This window comes from Diuraphis noxia, unplaced genomic scaffold (assembly GCF_037042655.1).
Source record: "Diuraphis noxia isolate RWA-SAM2 unplaced genomic scaffold, SU_Dnox_SAM2 contig0006, whole genome shotgun sequence".
Lineage (NCBI taxonomy): Eukaryota > Metazoa > Arthropoda > Insecta > Hemiptera > Aphididae > Diuraphis > Diuraphis noxia.
The window spans coordinates 1,102,450-1,127,539 of NW_028301716.1; the positions used below are offsets into that span (position 1 = coordinate 1,102,450).

General features: G+C 26.9%; 1 protein-coding gene and 1 pseudogene across 4 annotated transcripts in view; both read left to right on the plus strand.

Moving 5' to 3' along the window:
- Positions 1-4,608: 4,608 nt before the first annotated feature.
- LOC149054465 (adenylate kinase isoenzyme 5-like) overlaps positions 4,609-25,090 on the plus strand; it is a 43,341-nt gene continuing 22,859 nt past the window's right edge. For 3 of the 4 annotated variants that reach the window (XM_089229993.1, XM_089229995.1, XM_089229996.1), the window contains exons 1-2: positions 4,609-4,683; positions 4,749-5,046. In XM_089229993.1, the coding sequence (XP_089086119.1) occupies positions 5,025-5,046 (22 nt within the window). In that variant the 5' untranslated portion in view covers positions 4,609-4,683; positions 4,749-5,024. The other variant, XM_089229994.1, reaches the window with a different exon arrangement.
- Positions 20,959-22,008, plus strand: LOC149054466 (uncharacterized; annotated as a pseudogene).

Sequence of the window (25,090 nt, forward strand, 5' to 3'; positions counted from 1 at the left end):
TTAATGAGTTTAATGTAATCGTTAAATTTTAATTCAACGATAAATATTGTATACGATTAATTATAATTGTATAAACGATTCTGAACGCATAGACAAGCATGATTATATATATTTTTATAGCAGTTGGCTACATTAAATCAAGTTGGAATTTATTTTAAAACTGTACTTAAATAAATTATTTTTAGCGTCGCCCTGGTTCGTGTTTAAGATTTTGACATAAAGAGAACACATGCGAATGAAGATATACACGCTTGCGATCCGTATCTACCCGAATATGGTTTTACGTTAGTTTGAAATATTTTAGTTTTTATCTGAGCGATCAATTCGATTAAAGCTTTGATTTTATGATGTCTGTTTTTTAAAGGCGTTGTGTTTTAATATATATAAATATAATTATTTATACTTTACGATTAAAGATTATATATATAATCACTCAAATGTACTTAAATTGTAAGCTTATTTTTTATTTATTGGTGAATGGCATAATGTATTTGATTTAGAATAGATTTTACTTTTTTTTACTAAGTTTTATCTGTTATCATTTTTTGACTATCTTATTAGGCACGCAATTTTAAAAGTTTTGCGTGACCTTGTAATTTTTTAATTTGACATTTTACTTAGAAGCAATTTTTTACTTAAGTATAAGGAAAACCCACTGGGAAATAAACAAAACACTGAAAATTATGAAATTATTTTTATGTTTTTAACAAAAGCAATATTATAAATCACAAAATAATTTTCTTACAATGTCCTGACCAATTATTTGTTTGATTTTATATATTAGGTTGGAACCTAATTATTGATGTACGCACAATTTATCAAATTCAGCCATTTTGGAGTTGAATTCATTTCCAACATTCTCGGTTTTGTTGTTATGAACTAACAGGTGTGGTTGTTATTTTTAATTATTTTTGTTATTTTGTTTATTTTGACGTTTTTGGGTATTATGACTCTATATATTTTAAAGCCAAAAGGAGAGACAGAAGACGCTTTTAAAATTATTGTTTCTTCTAGACTTGAACAAGACGGTAAAAGTGTACAAACTTGACTGATGTCAACATATCTAGAATAAGCAAAGTTAATTAAAGAACCTACAAAACAGGAAATGGTCTAACCACCAAAAAAATAATTCCTGAGTCTAAATTTACTAGAAAATTAAGTCTGTAAACAATTTATTCACAATAAAAGTTCACTTTACAATAATTAAACCTCTGTTTTCATAAATATTTGTAAATTATATTATACATAATTCAGAAAGAACAATATCTATGCTTATTATCTTATTATACCACGTGTAGATAAATATTTTTTACGCGAACAGAATATAAATGATTTTAAAATGTTTCCACTTCCATTTCCGTTAATGGAGCCTAGGCATATTTGCACGTTAATATCACGAGTTAATTTATTTACAGTAAACGTAAATATTAAGCTTTCACACCAAGGAATTAAATAAAAACAATAATTGATACAAGTAGGTATCTATTATGTAAAATTATTTTTTTGGTTTGTGTATTTTTATGCTAATTTTTTTCTTCGTACATCTCAAAGTATTATATTTTATAACATGAGTTTAGTAATAAGCCGTTTATGTTCCACGTCGATTTTTATTTGTAGATAAAGTCAAATTTTTGGAATATCGTTTTTATACTAAATGTATGTATAAATAATATTTATTACTGAAATAAATAACTTGTGAAACTTTCAAGTCTTAGCTAAAGAATAAATAATTTTAACTGTTATGGTATTATCGAAATATTTATTTTTAAGCAATCTTTGCAATTTTTTTAAATGTTTATGTAGTTTTTTTGAAAATTATGGAAAATTCAAAAAATTTAGTACTAAATTCACACAAATTCGAGAATGAAAGACGAAGGAGTGATTATTTTCCCGGGAGGTGATAAAAATAAAAATATTTATACTGTACAAATATAATAGGAACAAAAAAGTAGAATAATAAAAATCGTTGTAAAAAATGATACGTATTTATATGAACTTTAATAATTATTAGTTGTTACCAAGTTTCAGATACATAGGTTACCATAAGTTATAGGTTTTAATAATATCGGGTATGTATTGGGGTATGTATCACTTTTGTACAAAGTTTTCAAAAAAAAAAGTGTTGATTGATGGTATGATAAATTATGTTTATATTGTAATACTCCAATTCAAATAAAATAGTTAATTCTTAAGAATGTTCTTAGTCATTTCGTCGGAAGAAGGAAGGGTTCCACTCATCCATCACACATTGATTTACTTCTCCGGTAGGAGTCATTTGCTACTGCCCAAGCCCTAATTGTAAAAAAAAATGTCCGTTAAACGCATTACTGTAAAATACTGAAACCAAATACCAATACACTTTTCAGTACCAAATATCAGAACCTGCTCTACGATTATAATAATACAAATATGAGAATATGACTATTATATATTATTTCTTTTTGGAATAAATCAATTAACATTATCAAATTAAATTCAAGGAAATCAAGAACAACAGACGTATGTACTTTGTAAAATAATAGACATACGGTATTTTACCTACAAAAATAATTTGGTGCACTTTATTGAAACAACATGAACAGTGAACACTACATCGAAAATTGCACAAAAAAGCTGCAGTAACCAGCAAAATGTGCAAACTGTGGGAGAAACCACACTGTCAATAATTATAAAAGATGTCAAACCTTTAAAAAAATATTAAGCCTCATTAAATCCAAAACCAGAACGACAGAAACAGTTCATCAACGCATTCAAACACATGCTGAACCACCTGCGCCTCACTGAAGAGGACATGACGCGCTAAGCTCAAACCCAAAGGTAGATAAGTGATAACTACTCTACTGTACAGTACCAAGGTGCCCAGAAGGGTAACTGTAATGGATATTATGTTAAATTTGAAATCAATATAAAATGTTAACAATTTTATGTTATAATATAATTGATAAAGGTAGTTACTAACTATTTAAAAAGTTATAGTAAAGTCAATTTTCTAATTAACTTTAATTGATGGTTTAAATAAATTAGCCTTTTCTCGGATGGTTTACAAATATTCCATTAAGCCAAATTTTTTAAAATGTTTCGTTTTTATTGTTTTATACTTACATAAATATTAATATCACATTAAAAATAAAAATAATCCAATGCTATAATAATAATACAAATATTTCTGTTATTTTTACTAATAAAATAATTTTGTTAGGAATATGATATGAGAAATACTTATGACTAGGTACTTATAGACATTTTTTTATATTTTTAACTAAAAAATAGTATGAACGCTTTCGAAATATTGATGAATATTTTTAAAATATTAATTTATTAATGTATTTTTCAACTGCTTTTATGAAAACTTATGGGAAACATTATATTAAATATTCAAGATTTTTGACCCAACAACATTTTTGTTGACATTCATAGAAAAAAACTAAAATTATTTATAAATATTTCAAAATGATTTAAAATACTAATATAAAAATTATTAAAAAAATTAATGAAAAATTTAATATGCATAGAAATTATAAAATAAATATTGGAGAAAATTACAAATATTTTAAGTGTTTAAAGTTGAAATCTCGGTAAAATTGATCAAATTCTCGAAAAATTTCACATTATTTCGTGGTTAAAAAATATTTAAATGTTAAATTTTTACTGTTATAAGAATAGAAAATTTAAAATAAGAATCTCACTGATAGTTCATACTGCAACGGAAAAATCTAAAAATTTATATAATTAGTTATTTTTTAAAGACGTTTTAAGATTAAATTTAGACGAAATTACATATTAAATCGAATAATGACAATTTTTGTTATTTTATTGTAATTAAAGAAAAATAATTAATTGAGGCTTTTAGAATACATTATTATATTTTATACCACACGATACCATTTTAAAATGTAGTTTATTTGCCCAAAATTAATTGAAATACTGTAGTACTATTAATAAAGTACTTATATAATATTGTCAAATATACTTTAAGACCATCTTCGCTCAGAATCGTTTTTCGTATACATTGTTTTTAGTTTTTACATCATTGAATTCAAATTCAACACATCCTTTAGAGTGACTCCCTAAGCAACTAATGTGCAGGAAATCTTTACTCACAAGGCTACACCCGATTTTTTCGTTTTTTTTTTGTTTGCTTATATTTTTATTGTTATTCTTGTTGATGTTTTGTTTTTTTAACCTAAAAACCTATACTTACCGCACTGGATTAAACACACATACAATATAATATTATATTATATTGTATATGATTATTTGAAGTGACACTCTATCTATACAGATACTCCTTGGCATACTCTTCAGGATACTCTTTTTAGCCCTTGTTCTTTTCTAAAAAATAATTATCGTACTTCACGAGTATTTATGTTATATAGATATACGTATTTTGTACATAATATGACGTGATGACGTGGTGAACGCGAAGTCGCGAAGCAGTGGTCACCAAGGGCGCATCGGCGCTGCTTTCCGACGACAGGCGTCCCCGCGGGCGTCGTGGTTGGTCGCGCCGGCAACGGTGGTCAAGACCGAGTCATAATTATGGTATAGAAAAAAAATGAAAGTCGGCAGGTGCCTACCTCTACACATACCCTCCGAGTCAGTGTTCGTCCGGTACCGTTGGCTGCCGATCGTCCGCCAAAACCACGTACCTAACAGTATTATTATACGGTTTCTAATATATAGGTATAGAAAACCCAATATTCAATAATTTTATAAAAAAAATTTAATTATTCACAGTTTTTGCATAGGACTCAACCCAACTTGACCGCCGCCGTCGTTTGCGTTACGCTTCCGAGTTGGCCGCAACGTTATATGAAACCGTTTTCGGTTGCGGTGTCTGAACATGTGTGGCCCTAGCGATCCCGGTTAAGCTCGGACACACACGCCGACGTGCGCCCACCCAACCATCGTTGTCAGACCAACAGCCGACTATCTGACGTCCACGCGTACAAAGGGCGACCGTAGACGTGATGCCTGCGGTCCGCGAGTCGTACCGTGCAAATTGAAACCCGGTGAATGGGACTATGGGAATTTGTCTGGACACAGGTAAGCCCGTAGAGGTTTTTTTTTTTGTTGACTTTGCGTCAGTGATAATAATAATATAACGATATCGTGATATTGTATTAATATTAATGACAAAAAATAGTACTGCATAAACGCGAATAGTGTTTGAACTTTTTTTTCGGTAGTGGGGCGAGGGATTAAGGCTCGGGTTCGTACCGGTGTCGCTTGTGAGACTTTTCGGGTTAAAATTACAAAACTATAAATTTATTTATAGCCAATTCGGGGTTAGAGTATTGTATACACATTCTTGCTTTTAATTTTTGGAGAATTATTAACCAATTATTTTATCACAATAGAATTAAATCAAATTGTACTTGAGCCGTATTATAGTGCTCTAAATGTAAATTTTTTGAACCAGAAAGTAATTCTTTGGCAAGTATACAACATTTTATGATCCAATTCTGAAATGTAAACCCCCTTTTTTAGTTTCTTGTAGTTATATTCTTATGGAGATCACCTCATATTTATAGCTATTTTTAAATTTTTAACGAACTTTCTGCTTTGATAATTTAGTTTTTATATACACATATTATATTTGTGTTGGTGTACAGCTTTTAAGGTCTGTAGTGAAAGACTAAACGTAAAGATATAATATACATTTGAAGCTCTTCACTACACTTATCCTACCAAATGTGATTCTAACAACAAAATCTGTTCTTAAGTTTTGGTAATCTGCGTTCCTAAAGAAATATCTAGTTGAAATTGACTATTTTTTAACGGTTAGAAATATTGATATTAATATAAAAGGTTAGTTAATCAACTTTTTTTTAATTCTTAAATTTCATATTTCATTTTAACAAGCTCTTTTTAATAATTAGTTACCGACTAACTGTTTTACTCTCATAGCTTAAGATAAAAGTTTAAAAAAATAGAGTTTAGGGCTGATCATGCTAACATTTTTCAGGATTTAAACAATTTATTAGGATGAAAATAATGTCGCATTTAATTCAATAATTAATTATTAGAAATCTTAATAATATATTATTAAAGCTAACTTAATATTTTAATAATTACTCACATACTCGTTAATACTGAAATCTATATTTTGGACTATTTTTTTATTTATTATAAATGCTTGGTGTTTTCAAAATTCAGATTTTTGTTTCAAATATCTTGGGATTTATTTTAGATTTATTAGTTTTGCATTTGGTTATTCACTGATAAAAAATACATTTTTGAATTTTATATTTTGAAGTTTAACATTTGAACTGATTAAAATAAAAAAATGTTTTGGGAACATGGAAACATTGGATAATATACTAGTGTTATATTTTGTTAGTCATTGGTGTTCATACATTACAGTACTCAAACTTTAAACTAATACTTATTACTGTTAATTGTTATGGTAAGTGATGTGCAAACGTCTAACCAAATTTATTATTCCTCACAAACGACAAAGTTTTTATCGTTAATCATATATTAATAAATTATAAAATAATTATAATAATAATAATTTTTATTATTATTTATAAATTTAAAATGTAATCATATAATTTATTGCGCGAAGATTTAAAATGGATAAGACTTTTATAATATTGATAAATATACTAATAACTCACTCAATTTTATTAATAGAATAAAATATCACGAGTTGATAAATGCCTAGGAATTTTTTATACGATCCAACTAGGTACAACCTTAGACGATAATATACTCCTCGTAATATTCGAGTTTTAAACATATTCGGCCCTAAGAACAGAAGTACATACATTATACGTTTTTAGATTTTATTTTATTTTTAAACTTTTATAAAAAAAATCCATTTGTGTAGTCAGGTTAAATATTTAGTACACATTATTTAATGGAGGCAGATACCCTGATATCTCAGTAATGGTCATTATATCTTCTTATTATTCCCATTTATCAATACAATTTTATCTCATAATAGCTTTGAATATTTGTATAGAAAATACTGGATAAAAATCCTAATATCAAGTAACCAAGTCACTTTACGAAATATAAATACGAGTTAGTTATCATTTACGTCAGACATTTTCAACTTCAAACCAGAGAAATTACTACTTATTAAGTGAACCGAAGAAATTACGCATGAAAGCGGTGGCGCAACAAAATTGTGTATCTCAACTGCAGCCGGAGAACGCGAGTGGGTAAGAAACAGTATTCATGTGAAGCGTGTGACAAGTCCTTCAATAGAACCAGCTATTTGACATTACATCATCATACGTATACTGTATACAAGAGAGAAACTGTACTCATGCGAAGTTTGGATTTAAAGCTGACATGTAACTTAGGTTATCATTTAGTATAGTTTTTCAATACTAAGTTACGATTTTTTTATTTAATATCCACGATTTCTTTGTTTTAATTTTTAATTTTTTTTTTTTTTTTTATTGAATAGGTCGTGTATTGTACTACTGTATTCTTTAAAAATAGTTGAGATCAAATCATATCAATGATATAGTATAATGATTTTTCAAACGGTTTTTTGAAATAATCATTTATCACTACAGAAATGTAGGTACACAGTGTTTATCTTAATTTTGAAATTCATTATATTTAATTCTATAAAAATATAAATAATTTTATGTAAAACTTTATAAGTCATAATTTATTGTAATGCGATTATTTATAACTTAAAAAATAATAAACATTTAATTTGTGTTAATATACATTTATGATATATTTCTAAGTACAGTAAGAACGTAACACATTAAATTTAAAAACGCGTATGATTAAAGTTCGGGTAAAGCATTATGTATTAGGTAGGTAGATGAAATCAGAATAATAATACAATGCCAATTACGTTAATTTACCATACAAAAACTAGGTACCTTTTGTTCTTCACTGAGTAATATTTTAATACACAAAAATCAAAACTAAAAATTAAAATAATAAATTCATATTGGAGCATAGCATATTATCATAGCATAGCATACTTGGATTTATATCATATCCTATAAATTTCAAAATTGTTGTATTTTTTAATACTCTTATTGAAATACAAAAAAACATTATTATTAGAATAGAAATTTTTTTTTTATTACCATTGTTTCATTCTACTCTATAATCTGGGTTTTAAAAGTTGTTGTTTTTCACAATCTATTTTATACCAGATACTCAACAGAACAAATTGACGAAAACAAATCTATTCACACTTATGATATCAATTATTATTGTAAAATGTTTAAATAATTATTATAATTATTGGAGTAATTATCAATAAGCGTATTAATATAATGATTTGTAAAACAACGACTGTATTCTTGTGAGATATATATATAAATCTATTGATTTACTTATACTTGTAAGTATAGGTGACATGATAAAATAAAGTAAATTGTTTGTGATAGAATTTTGATCAATCTAAAAAAAGTGTCACAAAAGAATTATTTTTAGTTTAACCTATTTTATGTATTTATTGACTAGCACATAAAATAGTTGAAACAAACTTTGATACCCTTTTACCTATTTGTACTCAAAATTAATACATAGCATTGTTTTATACAAATATGACGCAGGTACATAATTTTAATAATTTGGTTTTCGAAAATTTTTGACGGAGTTGAGAACATTAATTTACAATTTAAAATACCTACTATGCACTATTTACGGTGGCCAATAGGTAAATAATAGTAATGTAATTATATTCCCATCATAAGTATTTTATCAATTTACGTTCACCGTTTATTCTATTCATGCTTTTATTAATTTATAAATATTATAATTATTATATAATTTATTTACTTAATCATCGGGCATATTATATATCCAAATAAATGTAGGTATCTATCTGGTATACTTACACAGTATTAATTATGAATTATTAAGTTATTTGTTATCGAGACTAAAAGTAAAAACGTTAAATACCACGTATTTTATTGTTATGTATTTTGATATTATGCATATGCTATATGATATGCAAACGTTTGCCAGACAATGACCAACAAATTTCTCTAGCAGCCGTTAACATCTTTTTATCGTTGTTATTTTTAAAAAGAAAAGTAATTACTCAATTGAAATATCTATTTTAAAATTATTTTGACCTTTATCCTTTTGATACATTTATTTTAAATAATTTCAGCATAGATACTAGTAAATGAATTATGTAGGTTAATAAAATAACAAATCAGATGCTCTAATAACAATTATTTAATAATAATATATGTTATTGCCTAGGTAGTATAGTCTATACACGAATCTATAGTTATGTTTTTGGTTGTGGTTGTGTTAGATGAGTTCCCATAGTGCCCACCGCTGAAAACAGTCCAAACATCGCGTTATGTGGACGAGGCACTTTGGAAAAGTCAATGCCCTTGGGAATGTACGGCTATTGTATATCACACGAAAAGATAAGACCTTTAGTGTATGTTACATCATATTATATTTGAATTATTTGAAACAATATGGACGTGTTGACGACTAGCCTCTATTTTATAACTATAATGGCATAATTCTAAATTTTAAAATGGATTTACATCATATTATTAGTTACATATTTTCAGTTTATTAATTTAATATAATAACTACTTTTGCTCGGAAATCGTTTATTTATACATTATTTGTATAACACGTACCATTGGAGTTATTAATCCAGAACAAAATGTATTGACAAGCATTTTTTAAACATCACCTGCAAATGTGGTTCCTTAATATTCTTGTTCAAAATGTTTAAAAATTTTGTAGTTACGTTTAAAATGCATATATTATTTGTACATAGAAACGATCACAAAAAAATACAGGCTTTCATTTGAAAAATGCAATGTATTTTTTCACTCTAATATTTTCCGATTTAATGTAGCTAAAAACATAAAACAATATGAATTTATATTTAATAATATATAATATGGAACCAACGTATTATATAAAAAGGATTATCAGAGCTATGTAGTATTTTAGTAAAATGCGTATTTAAATTTATTTTGAGTTCAATATTCGGAAAGAATTTAAAATATAACTTTGGACAAAACGAAAAAGTTGAGTGTAAATCCACTATATTATTTTTTATATAGGAATATCAATAAAACATTTTTTTCAAGTCAAAATGTTTGAAAACTTAATTCAAGATGTCGTATAATTTATATTTTAAGTTCTAATTTGGACAGTATTAGATATTTAAGACCAAAATAACAATAGAAGTTATTTTTTCTTAGAAATTTAAAAATATTATTTTATTTTATAAATGCAATTTTTCGGGCAAAAATTTATTGACCTACTGTAAAATTACTTAGTATTATAAGCTGACAAACCATCTTCGTTCAGAATTTTTTTTCGTATACAATTGTTTTATATAATTGAATTAAAATTTAGCTCATCCATAGCAGTGACTCAAATGATAATTAATGATGCACGGCAATGCGTTACCCCCACGCACGTTATTTTTTTACCTTTAAAATTAGGTTCCTAAATTTCTTTTTAACTATGTATAAAGATAATATTTGATGTACTTATATTAGATTTTTTGACATATTACCTATAAGTACATTTCGTCTTCATTTGCTGATGATTAGCAGATGCATCGAACTTCAGACATGACCTGAAATATATCATTATTTGTAGGTACTTTATTGTAAAATGTATATGGTTTGCTGCAGGATACTATGTTTCTGAACTATTATCGTCAATACATGGTCGTATTAATACTTATTTTAAAATACGTGGGTGTGTCAATACACACGACCAAATTGAATACTTAAATATTATTAATATATAACTTTAATTGGGCTAATTTAAAAATGTTACATTAATTGTTTTTAAACATCATTAAGTGTAATACGTCTAGGAATACACGCGTTAACGAAAATAAGTGGGGCGACAATGTGCTTTCCGTACCCCGCTGCCGGTGCTCCGAAGTCCGAATTTAAAATCTAACATATTTTATAGCTCTGGCAAGAAGTTGAATTCCGGGAGTTTGCAGTTACTCACAGGTGTGCGGTTAAATACGATTATGTATATTATGGTATTCGATGACAACGTTGTTGCTTGTTCGTCAAAACATACATTAATAACTATATATCATGTTTGTATTTTATGGATAAACCATTCCTGTATTCACTTGTGGTGTGCGTAATGACACATAAAGGTTTTTTGTATTCCCTATGTGCCAGTTAGTTGCCAGCACTTGAGTGCCTTAAAGTCAAATATAATATGCAGCCACCTTCTTGAAAATGTAAGTGAGCCTAAACAATCTAAAGGCTTAGGTTTTAGGTACACAACTTCCTTCCCTACCCAACGAATCAAAATCCTTTTTGCAATAACTATAATTACATAGTAGTAAAAATAATTCTAAAAGCCACAATATATGATGTTTACAAAACATAAAAAAACTTTTATTTGGATGAACAACTTGGATACTGTTTCAGTGCCATGATAATTATTACTTAATGTAATTTTAACTTTGACCACTTTGAACCATGACGGCCGATGGACGACAAGCATTAACTATAACCCACTCTTCGATATTAAAATAATTTGATTCTGGCGTTTTATTAGCTAATAGATATAGGCACGAGTTCAATGTTATTTGCTAAATGAATAACTAAATTATTGAGTAGGCTCATAAATATTTGGATCTTAATAAGTTATATAAACAACTATATAAATAGTAACTGTCCTTAGCCCGTCAGTTATGCCTCATTGATACTTAGTCGTTATGATAATGAATTTCTACGAAGAAAATTGAATAATTAAAACATTATTCTTGGCATCCATTTACTATTTATCACTCATTGAGTAATACATTTCACAGGATATAATTACATATCTGGCTAGTGGCTATTTTATTTTAAAATAAAATATGATAGTTAAAAAAATATAAAATATGAAAAAAAATTTTAAAAAATTTAATTGTTGGTTTTTGAGCAGCCTTTTACTTTATTAAGGGGCCCTAAAGTTTCACTTTGCCTACTTGCCCGTTAGTTTATGCCACTACTATGTGCAATTACTCAAGGTTTATATCTATGTGAGATTCATTAGTGGTATGAAAATTTAAGTGCATATTCAAACTTCTATATAGGTCTTGCAGACGATTATGAATCAATTGTTGAAGTCCCAAACATTTTTGCTCAGAAATACCAGTGTGAATTTATATAGTAGTTATAAGTACACGCAAAAATAACTAAATTATTTTTATATTTTGAGATCTTAAGTCTAAAAATGTCAAATAAATTATCAATTGCTCAGTGGCGTATTTGGGTTTTAAAAAAACCCAGGCATCATTCACATAAATTTATCTAGAAATAATGAATTTTATAATGCATCTGCAGTATAATATAACCTATAAAGTAATAGTAGTTAAACTAATATGATACAAAAACAACATATTTACAAAACAAAATCTATATTTTTATTTTTGGATTAGAAAATCGATTTATAACATAATTAATTGATATGGTTGTAATATAGTGTATGTTTAGCAAAGCCAAACCAGTCAAGTGTTCTTGTCACATTTTGGTTCTTATAACCATGTTTTCAATTTAACAAAAGTAAGCAAAGAGAAGAATTATAAATTTAGATTGCAATTAAAAAGATAAAAAGTATAATACGTCCTTAATCTTAAGCATTGTAAATATATAAATAATAAATATATATTCTCAATTTCATCAAATTACATTTTTTAAATCAAAGTTTTTATGCCACTGGATTTTCTTTGAGTCAACTTAACTTAAACATATTCATTTTGTATATGAATATAAATATTTGTATTTTCATTTATTTATATCAGTAATATTGTTAACAATTTAATTACAAAATCAAAACAACAAAATAATTATATATATATAGTAGTATATAGTTAAAGGATTTTATTCGTATAGAAGATCGCTATTTTTTTTATTCTAATAATAAACACAAGCACCAAACCTTCTAAACGTTGAAAAGCTGCGTTCTGCCATACGCAGAAGTTCTGCATATGCCATACTATAATAGGCAGACAAGCAATAATACTAAATAATTTATGCACAGTTGAATAAATAATATTGTTATATAATAATAGTTGTCAGGTAATCGTCCACTTTGATAAACGGACAACTAAGTGGAGACTTAATGCTCCAAATGGGTTTAGTTGGCCATTGATGTACGTAGTACGTAAAGTAGTGTGGCGAGTGAGCACGACGACATTATGTACCCCACTGAAAAATGTGTGTACATTTTTATATATTTGTTAATACTGATAATTATTGTTTCACAATAAAATACCCATTGCTTAAATAATATTTTTCTCGGTTTATAAATTCTCTGAGGGGGAGGGTCGTTTCCCCAATCGCCTCCCTCAAATACGCCACTGCAATCGCTAAAGTGTTTCCAATTTAATTTTCGAAGCAAAATACTCAACTAATGACCAATTATAAAAAGTTAGTTTTTATTAATAATGCTATTTACTGACGTCCCGCTAAGACACCTAAATACGTATATACACGTAGATGTACGTAAGTGTCCCTGGGTCATATGATTTCGCCAACCGATTACGTTTTGTACGACCTCAATAGCTGAGTAGAAGGCCAAACTAAGAGACTTTTCCAAATTATCGTCACCATTAAGATTAATTATATCACCTAATCGGTTGAGTACGAAATTGTAGTATTGACAGGAACACATGGAGATCATTAATATTATAACCTACTATGGGCATCAGTTCATAGAGATCACGTGTATCGCGAATAACAGGATGTGAACCGAACGGCCGCACTAGCGTGGGATGCTGCGGTATCCTAATGATACGCATGCATGCATTTGCGCTATTCAACCATGGAAACATACTTATCTTATCGATAGGAGAGGAAACGCAGAGAGTAGGACTATATAGGAGAGCCCCGAATAGACCAAAATCAGACGTGAGCCACCAGAGTCAGTGCAAGCACCTTCACGCCAGACACCATTCCAAATTAATCATTTGGACTTAGAATATTTTCAATTAAATCATTCTTGTAATGGTAATAGTGTTTTATTCACATCGCAAGCAAATAAATATACAATAGTTAATCACAAGTTAAGTTGTTATACTCATTTCACCCAAACCATCCACCTCAACACAAGTCGTTCGTCCTCCTGTATGCTGGGACGCTACAATAACAACTTATTACCATACTAATATACTATATACTTATTAATCGGATTATACCAGTCAGTTCCGATTATTTAATATTAATTTATGATATACTGATGTATGTTAAAAGCTGTGGTATTATCATAAAATCAAAAATTTGAAAAAAAAATTGTGATATAACATAATAATTGATAATTGACTCCCACCCACCCACCGACGGACGACCTTGCAACTATGATATTGTCCAGCTCGATGACAAGCCCGTTGTCGATTAAATATGCAAACTTTGGGGCAATATTATTTTATTACATTATTATATTCTTTCCCATACGACGTATCGATGATATTTAATTCAAAAGTCTATGCACGTCGTTGTGGAGCTCAAAAAACATATCTTTTATGTGTTATTGTTTATATTTTTAGTTTACATTTCTGAATACCATAGGTAGTAAAATGTTTCTTTTATCGTACATAATTTTTTTTATTGTTTAGAGACAAATATCAACTGTTTTGGTTGTTCCATTTACATTTATTATGTGTTACCTATATTAAGTGTAGGTATAATGTATATAAATTTATTACTAAAGGTCATTTCGGCGAAACCAAAGTACCTACATGAACTTAATATAAATATAAGTTCGAAAATTTGTTTTTCGAAACGGATACATCATGGTTACTGGGACTTACTCTTATCAAGTTAATTCACTCTCTTTATTTTATTTAAAAGTTTATTTAAAGATCCATCATTTATGTATTTGTAAAATTTATATCTACCTAGTTTTTGAAGCGTGAAAAAGAGAATTATTAAATAATTAAGTAAAAACTAAAAGTTGAGCAGTATACAATATATTATATGAATTATTTCATATACAAGAAATAAAAGAAATTATACGGTAATGATCTAGATCATGATTGGACCTTAAAAATGTATCAGTCTTTTAATATTTTAATTGTTAAAAATACCATGGTCAATATTTTTTTACAAACTTTTTTATAATTGCACACATTAAATAGAAAACATTATTCCATTGTGTTGTAAAAAAGTGTATTAAACGTAAATTACATAAATTTAGTAAATTATCAAAATAGCTAATATATTTTGTAGTATTTTCTTAATTAAATGCTTTTGGGTTCCGTTTCTGGTTATTTGTAAATATATAACTTCGCTTCAGGTTCTCAATATTTCAAGAGATTTTGAATTCCAGAATCGTGTTGAATATCTCAGGCTTAAATTATCATAATGTTGAATGATTGATTAAATTGGAAATCGAGTAACGAGACTCATAAAGTCATAAATTATTTAAATTAAAATAAATATACATTTCCAATTTTTCTATGGACACAATTTCGAGTGTAACAATAATAATATATAATGGTTGTTTTAACTCATCTAAATTATATTTAGTCATTTAGAAATAATTTATTAATATTTTTGCTTGTTATTGCTTATGTTTGTGTATTAGTTAATTCGATTTCCCCTCATTTAATTTAATTTTTAATTATTATAGTTGCTTGAACACATTAATAATTAAATAATTATTTATTATAATGTAATATGCTCCATATTTTTTTCATATTATATATTATAAATTTAATTTTTTTGTATTCAAAATATAATACATTTTATCCCCGTAGTGAATATGAAAATCGTTTGGCTGTGAATTAAATGAATTGAATTGTTCACGATTCTATATCACGCAATATTGAATATAGTACATGTTATACATATTATATTGTAAAATTCTTGGATATATTATATCGATTGATTTCGGTTCGGTCAATTTACATGATTTCTGAGTTGCAGTGGTTTAACCCAATTAACCACTATTATTACGCCCCCTCTTCAAGACCAAGAGCTTTATATAAATGCATGTATGTTATGGACGAGTATCTTTTGTTTCTTTAGTCCCGGTTCTCTATAATTTCATTAAAAGTCTGCGGTTCTGGTAAAATATAAAATTTAAGGATAAGATTATGTTTTTTTAAATGTATAATTTAGAATATATTTGGTTTTTAAACAGCAATAAAATAATCATACTATTATAATATAGCTGAATATTAATATACAAAATATGTTATTTTCAATACCTGGTTATTGGAATTTAAAGATTACATGAGAGTTAAGATAAGAGTAAAAATAAGAACATATTTAGTTTATCAGAAGCACTTCTTATAGCTATATACTCAGAAAACTGATCATGGAGGTTATAAATAAAATGAATAATCATTACCAATATCAGTACTTCTACTGAAAGGCATCATCATTCGGTTATTCTTTGCCATATTTTAATTTTATTCATAGCCATATTTTCCCCCAGCGTTTTTGATGACTTATTTTACTTTTGACCTGCTTAAGTTGCAACTTGATTCAATTACGTATCAGAAAAGATGAAAAAGTAAATAATTGAAGCATTAATTTACATTTTTTATTGTGCTAAAGGGAGATAACAGACACAAATAAATATTACACACATAGTTTCGCTATAAATCTTAAACATAGGTCCTGGATTCTATGATAATAGTTAGCTCTGATTCTGACTCCGATTCCCAATATTTCAATGGAGTTTAGGTTCCAAGAACAAAACTTTTCGATTTGTTTCTAGTCCTTGATATAGGTACCTAATACCTACATATAATCTATTATATGCATAATGGGACATGGTATAGAGTTATAATAATATGACAATAAAATATAAATGTTCTAATTTTTGGTGGTTATATTATAACCATTTTATGACTAAAGAGAAACTGATATATTTACAGTTATTGTTTATATTATTATTAATACTAAATAACATTCAATGGGAATAATGATTCATTCCATTTTTTGTACAAAGGGAGATTTTCTCAGAGTACCATCTATGATCTTTCTATGTGCAACAGGTTAAGAAACGCTGTTATAATATATTATTAGTACCTAGGTAGATAATACATTTATAATATATTCAAACCCACTCATTTGGAATATAGGTCATCAGTGCCTATTAGAGATTATGATATATCGTTGTATACGAAGTAGAGTACCTATATATAGATTAGGTATACATGGTTAATAATCGTTTGCGTTCATTTTAATTCGACAAGTGTCAGAAAGTTAAGACTAACTTTATTTACTACCTATAATATAGTTTCTACGTAACATGGTTCCAAATACTGTTCAAATAACATGTCAATCACCATAGTGAAAGTGAAATGTTCTTATCTATGATATTACTGTTAGGCTTTATTTTTATATTTATGCACGACGAACAAATGCCTCTTTTAAGAAATTTTTTTATTCTGACATTTTAATGCAAATTATTTGGATTCAATTGTTATTCATTAAATTCATTCATTGAATGTGTGTTAAAATCATAATTATTACAATTGTAGTAATCTCAACTATTGTTTTAAATTGGAAAAATTACAATGATACAATTTTTAAATTAACCAATCATACCTTATTCAGCTGTTATACTATACCTAAATTCGCATTTTATATCTTTTGAAATTGATAATCTATCAACATTTAATACAAAATTATAGATTCATATTCATATCCACTTAACCCTCATCGAGGAGTAATTATAAAATTTAAGTTATAAATTTATTTAAAATAGCAATATTTAACCGTGGTACTGTTTTAAGTAATTAGGAAATAGGACATTTAAAATGTATCACCGATAAAATATAAATACATTTTTTGTATAATAAAGGATTCCAAAAAACTTTGGCTTAATGATCAGACGTTTAAATGATTTACATAAATTTGAGGTAACAAACTGCTGCATGCATTATTCACATTTTTATACAATTTGTATAAAAATATGTAATTCCTATGCTCGAATGCGAATAAGAATTAGTGTCGGAAGTGTAATACATTAAAATATATTAAGTACAATAACATTATTAAGTTCAACTACAACCCACAAAATATTGTACACCTGTAGGATATATGTAGGTATCAAAAACAAAAACGTCCTAATTGAAATAAATCATTCGCGATCGCATGATGATAATAATAATAAAAATAATATGATGTATATTCGTGTGATAACATCTGTTTTACAACCTCAATGTTTAAAATATTATCCTTGCATTTTTTTAATATTATAGTAATGAATTTAATTTTTTTTTTCTAATCGTTAATTTGAATGATTAAAATAAATAAGTCATTAAAAAACTCACAAGTAAAAGTTAGTTTCATTTTTGTTCTGCTCATAGTATAAAAGAATAAATAACATAAGTTAGTTAATTAAATTCAGTTTTTATTTTTATTTATCAAATTGATATTTAAAATCTATGTTAAAGGATATTAATATGATAAAAATATGATGGGCACGACGTAAATATATATTTATTAAAAATAATAAATATACCTACCTCGGGCATCTACGTGTTAATATTAACAGACTATCAGATACCACCCTTACTAACAAAAAATTAGGTGTTTAGATTTTAGGTTAATTTTTTTGCTGATCAGTGATCACAAAGCCATCATTGAACTGTTATATATTTTGCTAATGTTCAGTGATTTTAAATTAATGTGTTTGTGTGACATTGTGATTCCACGTAGAAGTGCAGGTAAATAAAACTGTACTCAAAAAGCCAATATATTTAACCATACCAATTTCAGCAAAATTATAATATTGCCAATCCTAATGAAGATATTTATTTAAAAAAAATATCTCTTGACTTAATTTGTTTACATATCGTGTCATTTAAAATATATTCCAATCACAATTCATATAAACAATTAAAATGGGACACAATTCATAGTGACCTGTATTTATGTTATTTAACTCTATTGAAACTAGGAACTGAGTATTTAACGATTCAATAGACTACAGTATATTTCTTAATACAATATAGTAACACATTCAATTGTAATTATACTATAATTTTTTTTTTTTAAACAAAAATTGGTTCAATATAAAATGATTAATTTATTCGTTAAGTCAGAAATTTCTTAAAAATATTCAATCGTTACCTACGTGACTTAGTTAAGAGTGACACACTTTTTAATTCGTTGATGTCTAGGCGGCTAGGCTTTTCTATGATAAGCAGTAAATAAAACACGGTGGCAAAATTATGACAATCACGATGTATAATAATAATTTAATATAAACGCAACACAAACTCGTGTAATGTTCACTATTAAAGGTCAAATATTGATTGTTTCTCCACGAGCATAGTTCCTATCCGACATAGTCGGGTCAATCATATTATTATATGGAAAAACACACATATATTATAATACTTTACAGGGTGATCCATCAAGCATGCATATTACACGAAATATTTTCAAGTTCTTTAGATGTATTATACTACCTACTAATAGGAATGTGCCCTGTGACTAAACAAACTTGTGATTTTTCAAATGAAAAACCCACTTTTTACTGTAAATTATTTAGTTAGGTACTAATGATTTTAAATATTTTGATTAATTTTATTTGAAAATCATACGATCGTAATTTCGAAGTTATTAACATTTTTAAACTAAGAATAGTAGTCATTAAAATGGGTTTACAAAAATATAAAATAAATGTACCTAGCATTGGATCTAATATTTATTATACTTGGAATATTTTTACAAATTAGGTACTTATACATGTTGATAGATTTATATAAATAATGACTAAAATTTTGAAATCACTTGAGCCCATATAATTTTCAAATCCATTATTATGGACCATTAAACTCATATAAAAATGTAAGCAACTTGAAAACAACTTATTCGAATTTTGATCTTTAAAATTTCAGGATATTATCCACCAAATAATTTACAGAAAATTAGGGTTGTTATTTGAAAATATAAGTTTTCATCACCAAGAATTTGGAAATAATTTCATGATCTATAAAAATATTTAAAATTCCAAAAATTAGATATTATATAAGTGTATTATTGAAAAAAAGGGAGTGATATACACTCCAGTATGTTTGGTGAATAACCCTGTATATATCTAATACCTATACTCGTATTTTGCAGCTCATTGTTGAACATTTTGCGGGGTCAGGCGGTTTAACCATGACCTATTTTTGTTTGATATTTTTTATTTATTATTATTATTATTATTTTCTATTTCACCAGTGTTATAGCGCTATATATTATAAATTATATGCAAGTCTGCTTATACCTATTGTCCATATGTACTCAACACCCTATTTAAAATGTTTGAAAGAATCGTGGCGGCCGACCAACCCCTTTTTTACTTTTATACAATCAATTTCGATAATTGGATAATCTAATAACTCCACTACCACAATGCGTCATTGGAACAGTGAATAAAAAAAAATAAAAATAGGTAACTGAAACTACACTAGTTACAACTTAAGCAAATACATTTTCAATTGGTTTTATTTCATCGGTTATTAGTTTATTACCTATCGAAGATGACCGAGACCCTCAGGGGTACATCGACATCAATGTTCAACAGTATACCTATCTTGATAAAAAGCTACTGAGTCTTCATCTCATATTGATAACTTAACACACATGAGTGTCTAATGCCGAGTTTCATAAAATAAAATGATTAATTCAGTTGACTTAAATTTAATAGACTACAATCACGAGAGTCACTTAAGCCTTTTTCACACGATGATACTATATCTAGCATAATTAGCTAGTCTAGTATATTGCGTGTAACCTAGTATGCTAGTACTTGTATAGTTGTATATAATTATATTCACATCATAATGTGATATGCACTGTAAAATGTACTAGCTGCAAAATAAATGATTATGAACTCTACGAAAATATCTGTATTCTACTATTCTGTATTTCTGTATATTATTATATTCTACAATAACTCTTTACATTTTATTTTTATAGACTTGATTTATATATATAAATATTAAATAGGTAGGTAGTTAATATACATAAATATACCTTGATTAGTCGATTGGTTTTTAGTATGGATTCTCGTGAAAAAATGTTAGCTATTGCTGCTAGTATTATTGGAGAGCATAACATAATATTAATACATAAGTTATTAAAAGCACCAAAAAAAAAAGAAATGTGTGGGTGAAAGAATGGATTTCTCGTCGAAAAAAAGGTCTAGGTATGCTACAAAATGAATTATTGTAAGTTAATAAATCCATATTTTAATAGATAAAATGTAGATACTTACCTATATTGTTTAAATATAATATATAAATTTAAAAACATATTTTGTATTCTGTAGAATAGAAGATGAAAAATCATACATGAACTATTTGAGATTGGATTCGGATATGTTTAACGAAATTTTAATTAAAATAACTCTATTATTGCAATTATTGCCCGAATGGATACTCTAATGAGACAATGTATAAAACCACCAGACAGGTTACAAATTATAGGTTATAATATTATACTTTATTTGACTATTATTACTATACTTTAACTTAAATCTGGTTTAGTTATACTACTAATATCTTAGGTATAACTAGGGAATTCGTTCGCGGAGGGGGGAGGGGAGGCTAGAATTGAATTAGCAGCACAGATCCTGATAATTTATATATTATTACAGAGTAACATTAAGGTTTATAGCTACTGATAAAAGCTATAAAAATCTTCATTACTCTATTCGTATTGCAACCAATATATTCTTATACCAGACATTTTGAATGCAATTTATGAAGCTTTTAAAGATGAAATCAAGGTGTTTATAAAAATTAAATCAGTACCTAACATCAATATGAATTAAATTAACTAATTAAGTTATATGGGTTAATGTTTAGCTTCCATCAACAATAGAAGAGATGAATGTTATTACAGATCAATTTGTTTCTTTTTATAATTTCCCTCATTGCATAGGTGCTCTCGATAGGAAGCATATTAATTTCATACCTCCCCGTTCAAGTTTTTCATACTATAGAAACTATAAAGGGACAGATAGTATTATTCTGCTTGCTTTAGTTGATGTCAATTACAAATTTAATTGGATAAATATAGGTTCTAAGATCATGATGCTGCAGTGTAGAGAAAGTAACTTAAATGAAGCTTTAGAAACACATAGGTACCCTTAACCTTCCTTCTCCAAGACCACTAGGTACTAGAAAGTCAAACAGATAATCTCTATATGCATGTAGTTAATATTGTGTTATGAAAAGTTCACGATACCAAAAAAACAAATTTAAAAATATTATTTAAGAATTACAAATTAAAATAGTTAGGTCTTTTATGATTTAATAACTAAATATTAAATAAACATTAACAATTTTATAAAAAAAACAAAACAATTTCTTTAACTTATAACTCAGTCTTCCTTGACTAGAAATGTATATTGGTAATACTTATTTGTTTTAAAACATAATTTAAGGAATATCACTAAGTTGAACATCATTAAAATATTTAAAATTTTTTGTTTTGTTGCAATTTTAAGGGAATGATTTTTGAAAGATTGCAGCGTAGCACTTATAAATTGAGATAAACCATGTGATGCATTATCTAATGGTGGCACTGATGGTATTGCTAAAGCCTTGGCAATGTTACTCAATGCTTCTTCTGACTTTTTAAGTGTATTGTTAATGGGCATATTTTTTTTTTTGTGGCTGATACATCATCACTTAACCATGATGGTGTTGAGGGTTCTCCTAGGTGTCATATTCTCTATAATATCAATATCAAACATACATAAATAAGCAACTGTTCAATCATATTATCAAAATATTATCATATATCAAATGATATTATAGGTCATAGGGGATATGACCCCCGAATTACTTAATAAGTTTAATTATCAAGATTTAGGGGTAAATCAGGATTAATTAGACATAAACAAAGTTGTATTAAGAATAAATTAGCAAACCTATAATGTTTGAAGAAGGAGATAAAGAAATTCATATATTTCAAAAACTATAAAAATACTCAATGAATTCCAATTGTTATATAAGCCGACTTCAAATGAATTTTAAACACTAAACAACCGGATACATTTACTCAAAGTGATGAAAAAAAGATTTTACTCTTATTACACATTTACATCAACGTATGAGTCATGGGTTTTATTCATAGGCGCAATTTGGGTTAAATTTATGGGGCTTCTAGATTTATGATGTCTAAAGTAATTACCTATAACATAATATATTATTATCTACATTATTATCAATTTATTGTTATGTATTGAAAATTTTTTTAAGTTCTTAGAACTCTCATCTACGCACAGCCATTGGAGGTGATAAACTCCTCTCTTTAGTTTTAATTATAATTTTGTTTTTTTGTAATATTTTAGTAGTTGAAATTTACTCAATAAATAAATAAATTTAAGTACCTAATAAAATAAATATTAATTACTTCAGTAATTCGACTATTCAAATTTATGTTTTTTACTAACTTTCCCACCTTAACATTCATTATTATTAACGTATTATTTAATATTTGGAAGGTTAGGTATATAAGAATATATACTAACATGGTTCGATAGTATTTTCCGTGTCTGATGTCTTGAATACAATTAATTTATCATATTAACTTGTATTTCAAACATTAATATAATTTTTAGACGATTTTAGTATTTTGAGAAATTTATACTGCAAAAACAATTTTCAAAAACTCGATTTTCTTTTAAAGTGTTGCTCTAAATAGATCCACTGAATGTTTATATCAGCAATTTTGATGCACCTTGTAATTTCAGACTGCGGTAATATTTAAACTATTTATAGGTAAAAGAACATTTAGTTTTATTTAAATTTTAAATTAATGTCGATAAAAAGATTTTTGTTCCGTCATAAGCATGACAATGTTGAAAAGCATGAACTTTCCCCATAAGTTTTTATTTGTGGAAATTAAAAAAAAGTTGTTCGTAAATCCACAATATTTTTTTTATAAGCAGTTAAAGTTAAAATGTTGATAAAACTCAATAAAATCACGAAAATGGGCTGTTATGAGGTTTGAGAATTAATTTTTTACGAGCGTTTGAAGTTAGATATTGCTATATTTGATATTCACCAGTAAATCAACAAGTTCACATACAACGATTTTCTTATTTCACTGTTAAAAATAATAGTCTTAGGTACTTGAAATGTTCATCAAATATTTATTTTATCATTTTCTATACATGAATACATGATACAATTTCTTCAAAATATTTTGAATAATTTTGAGTTATTCATAGATATTTGAAATTCTCTTCGAATCTCTTCTAAAATGTTCAATTAAATTCTTGACTCAATTATAATTATTAAAATTCTAATTTAAAAAAAATAATTAAAATATATTACAATATAATGACCTAAATTATTAGCAATAAATTAATTTAGGTGGGTTATTTAAGTTTTATGGTTTATGGACGTACCTAATATACCTGGTAATGACAGACACTTAGAACTCTTATATCGGACTTTAAACTAATGAGCAAAGGGTTGTGTATTGCATAAAAACAAAATAAATTGCATACCTATGTTAATAATAAATAACACATTAAATGATAAAATGTTACTTAATTTTTTAACTTATTGTTTTCTTTATTTTTTTATACAGTCTGTTAAAAATTACCTTTGTGTAATGTTTAAATATACACAAGTCAACGACCTCTAGTCACCATTCCGAGCTTAAAATATTATTAATTATATGTCTGTTAAAAATTAAAAATTCGTGTTTCAAAGAAATTATTATTTTTCGTGTTTTGATTTAAAGTATGCACGTAAAACATGAAAAAAATATAAAAATTAGGTATAAACATAATTTTTTTTATAATATTCATGTTTTACTTGTGTATTGTTAACTAAAACACGTCAAGCATACTTTTACTACATGTATACTTGTATTTTCATCGTATTATATTGCCATTGCCACTGAAAATAAAACGCGAACATTTTTACAAATTCGGAGTAATTCGCTAGTACATGTTCATAATGTACCTATATTATGTGTGATTATATCGTTATTTGCCTGTGTTATGTTCTGTGGCCTGTATGTAAACTTTTTATTGATAGTCATTATTTACTTAGTATGTCAATAGTTATGTATAACTCAAAATGACAATCTACATTTTTGCATTAGACACCAATTAGATTTTGCTAGCATATTATGTTAAAAACTATTTTCAAACCAACTAAAAAGAA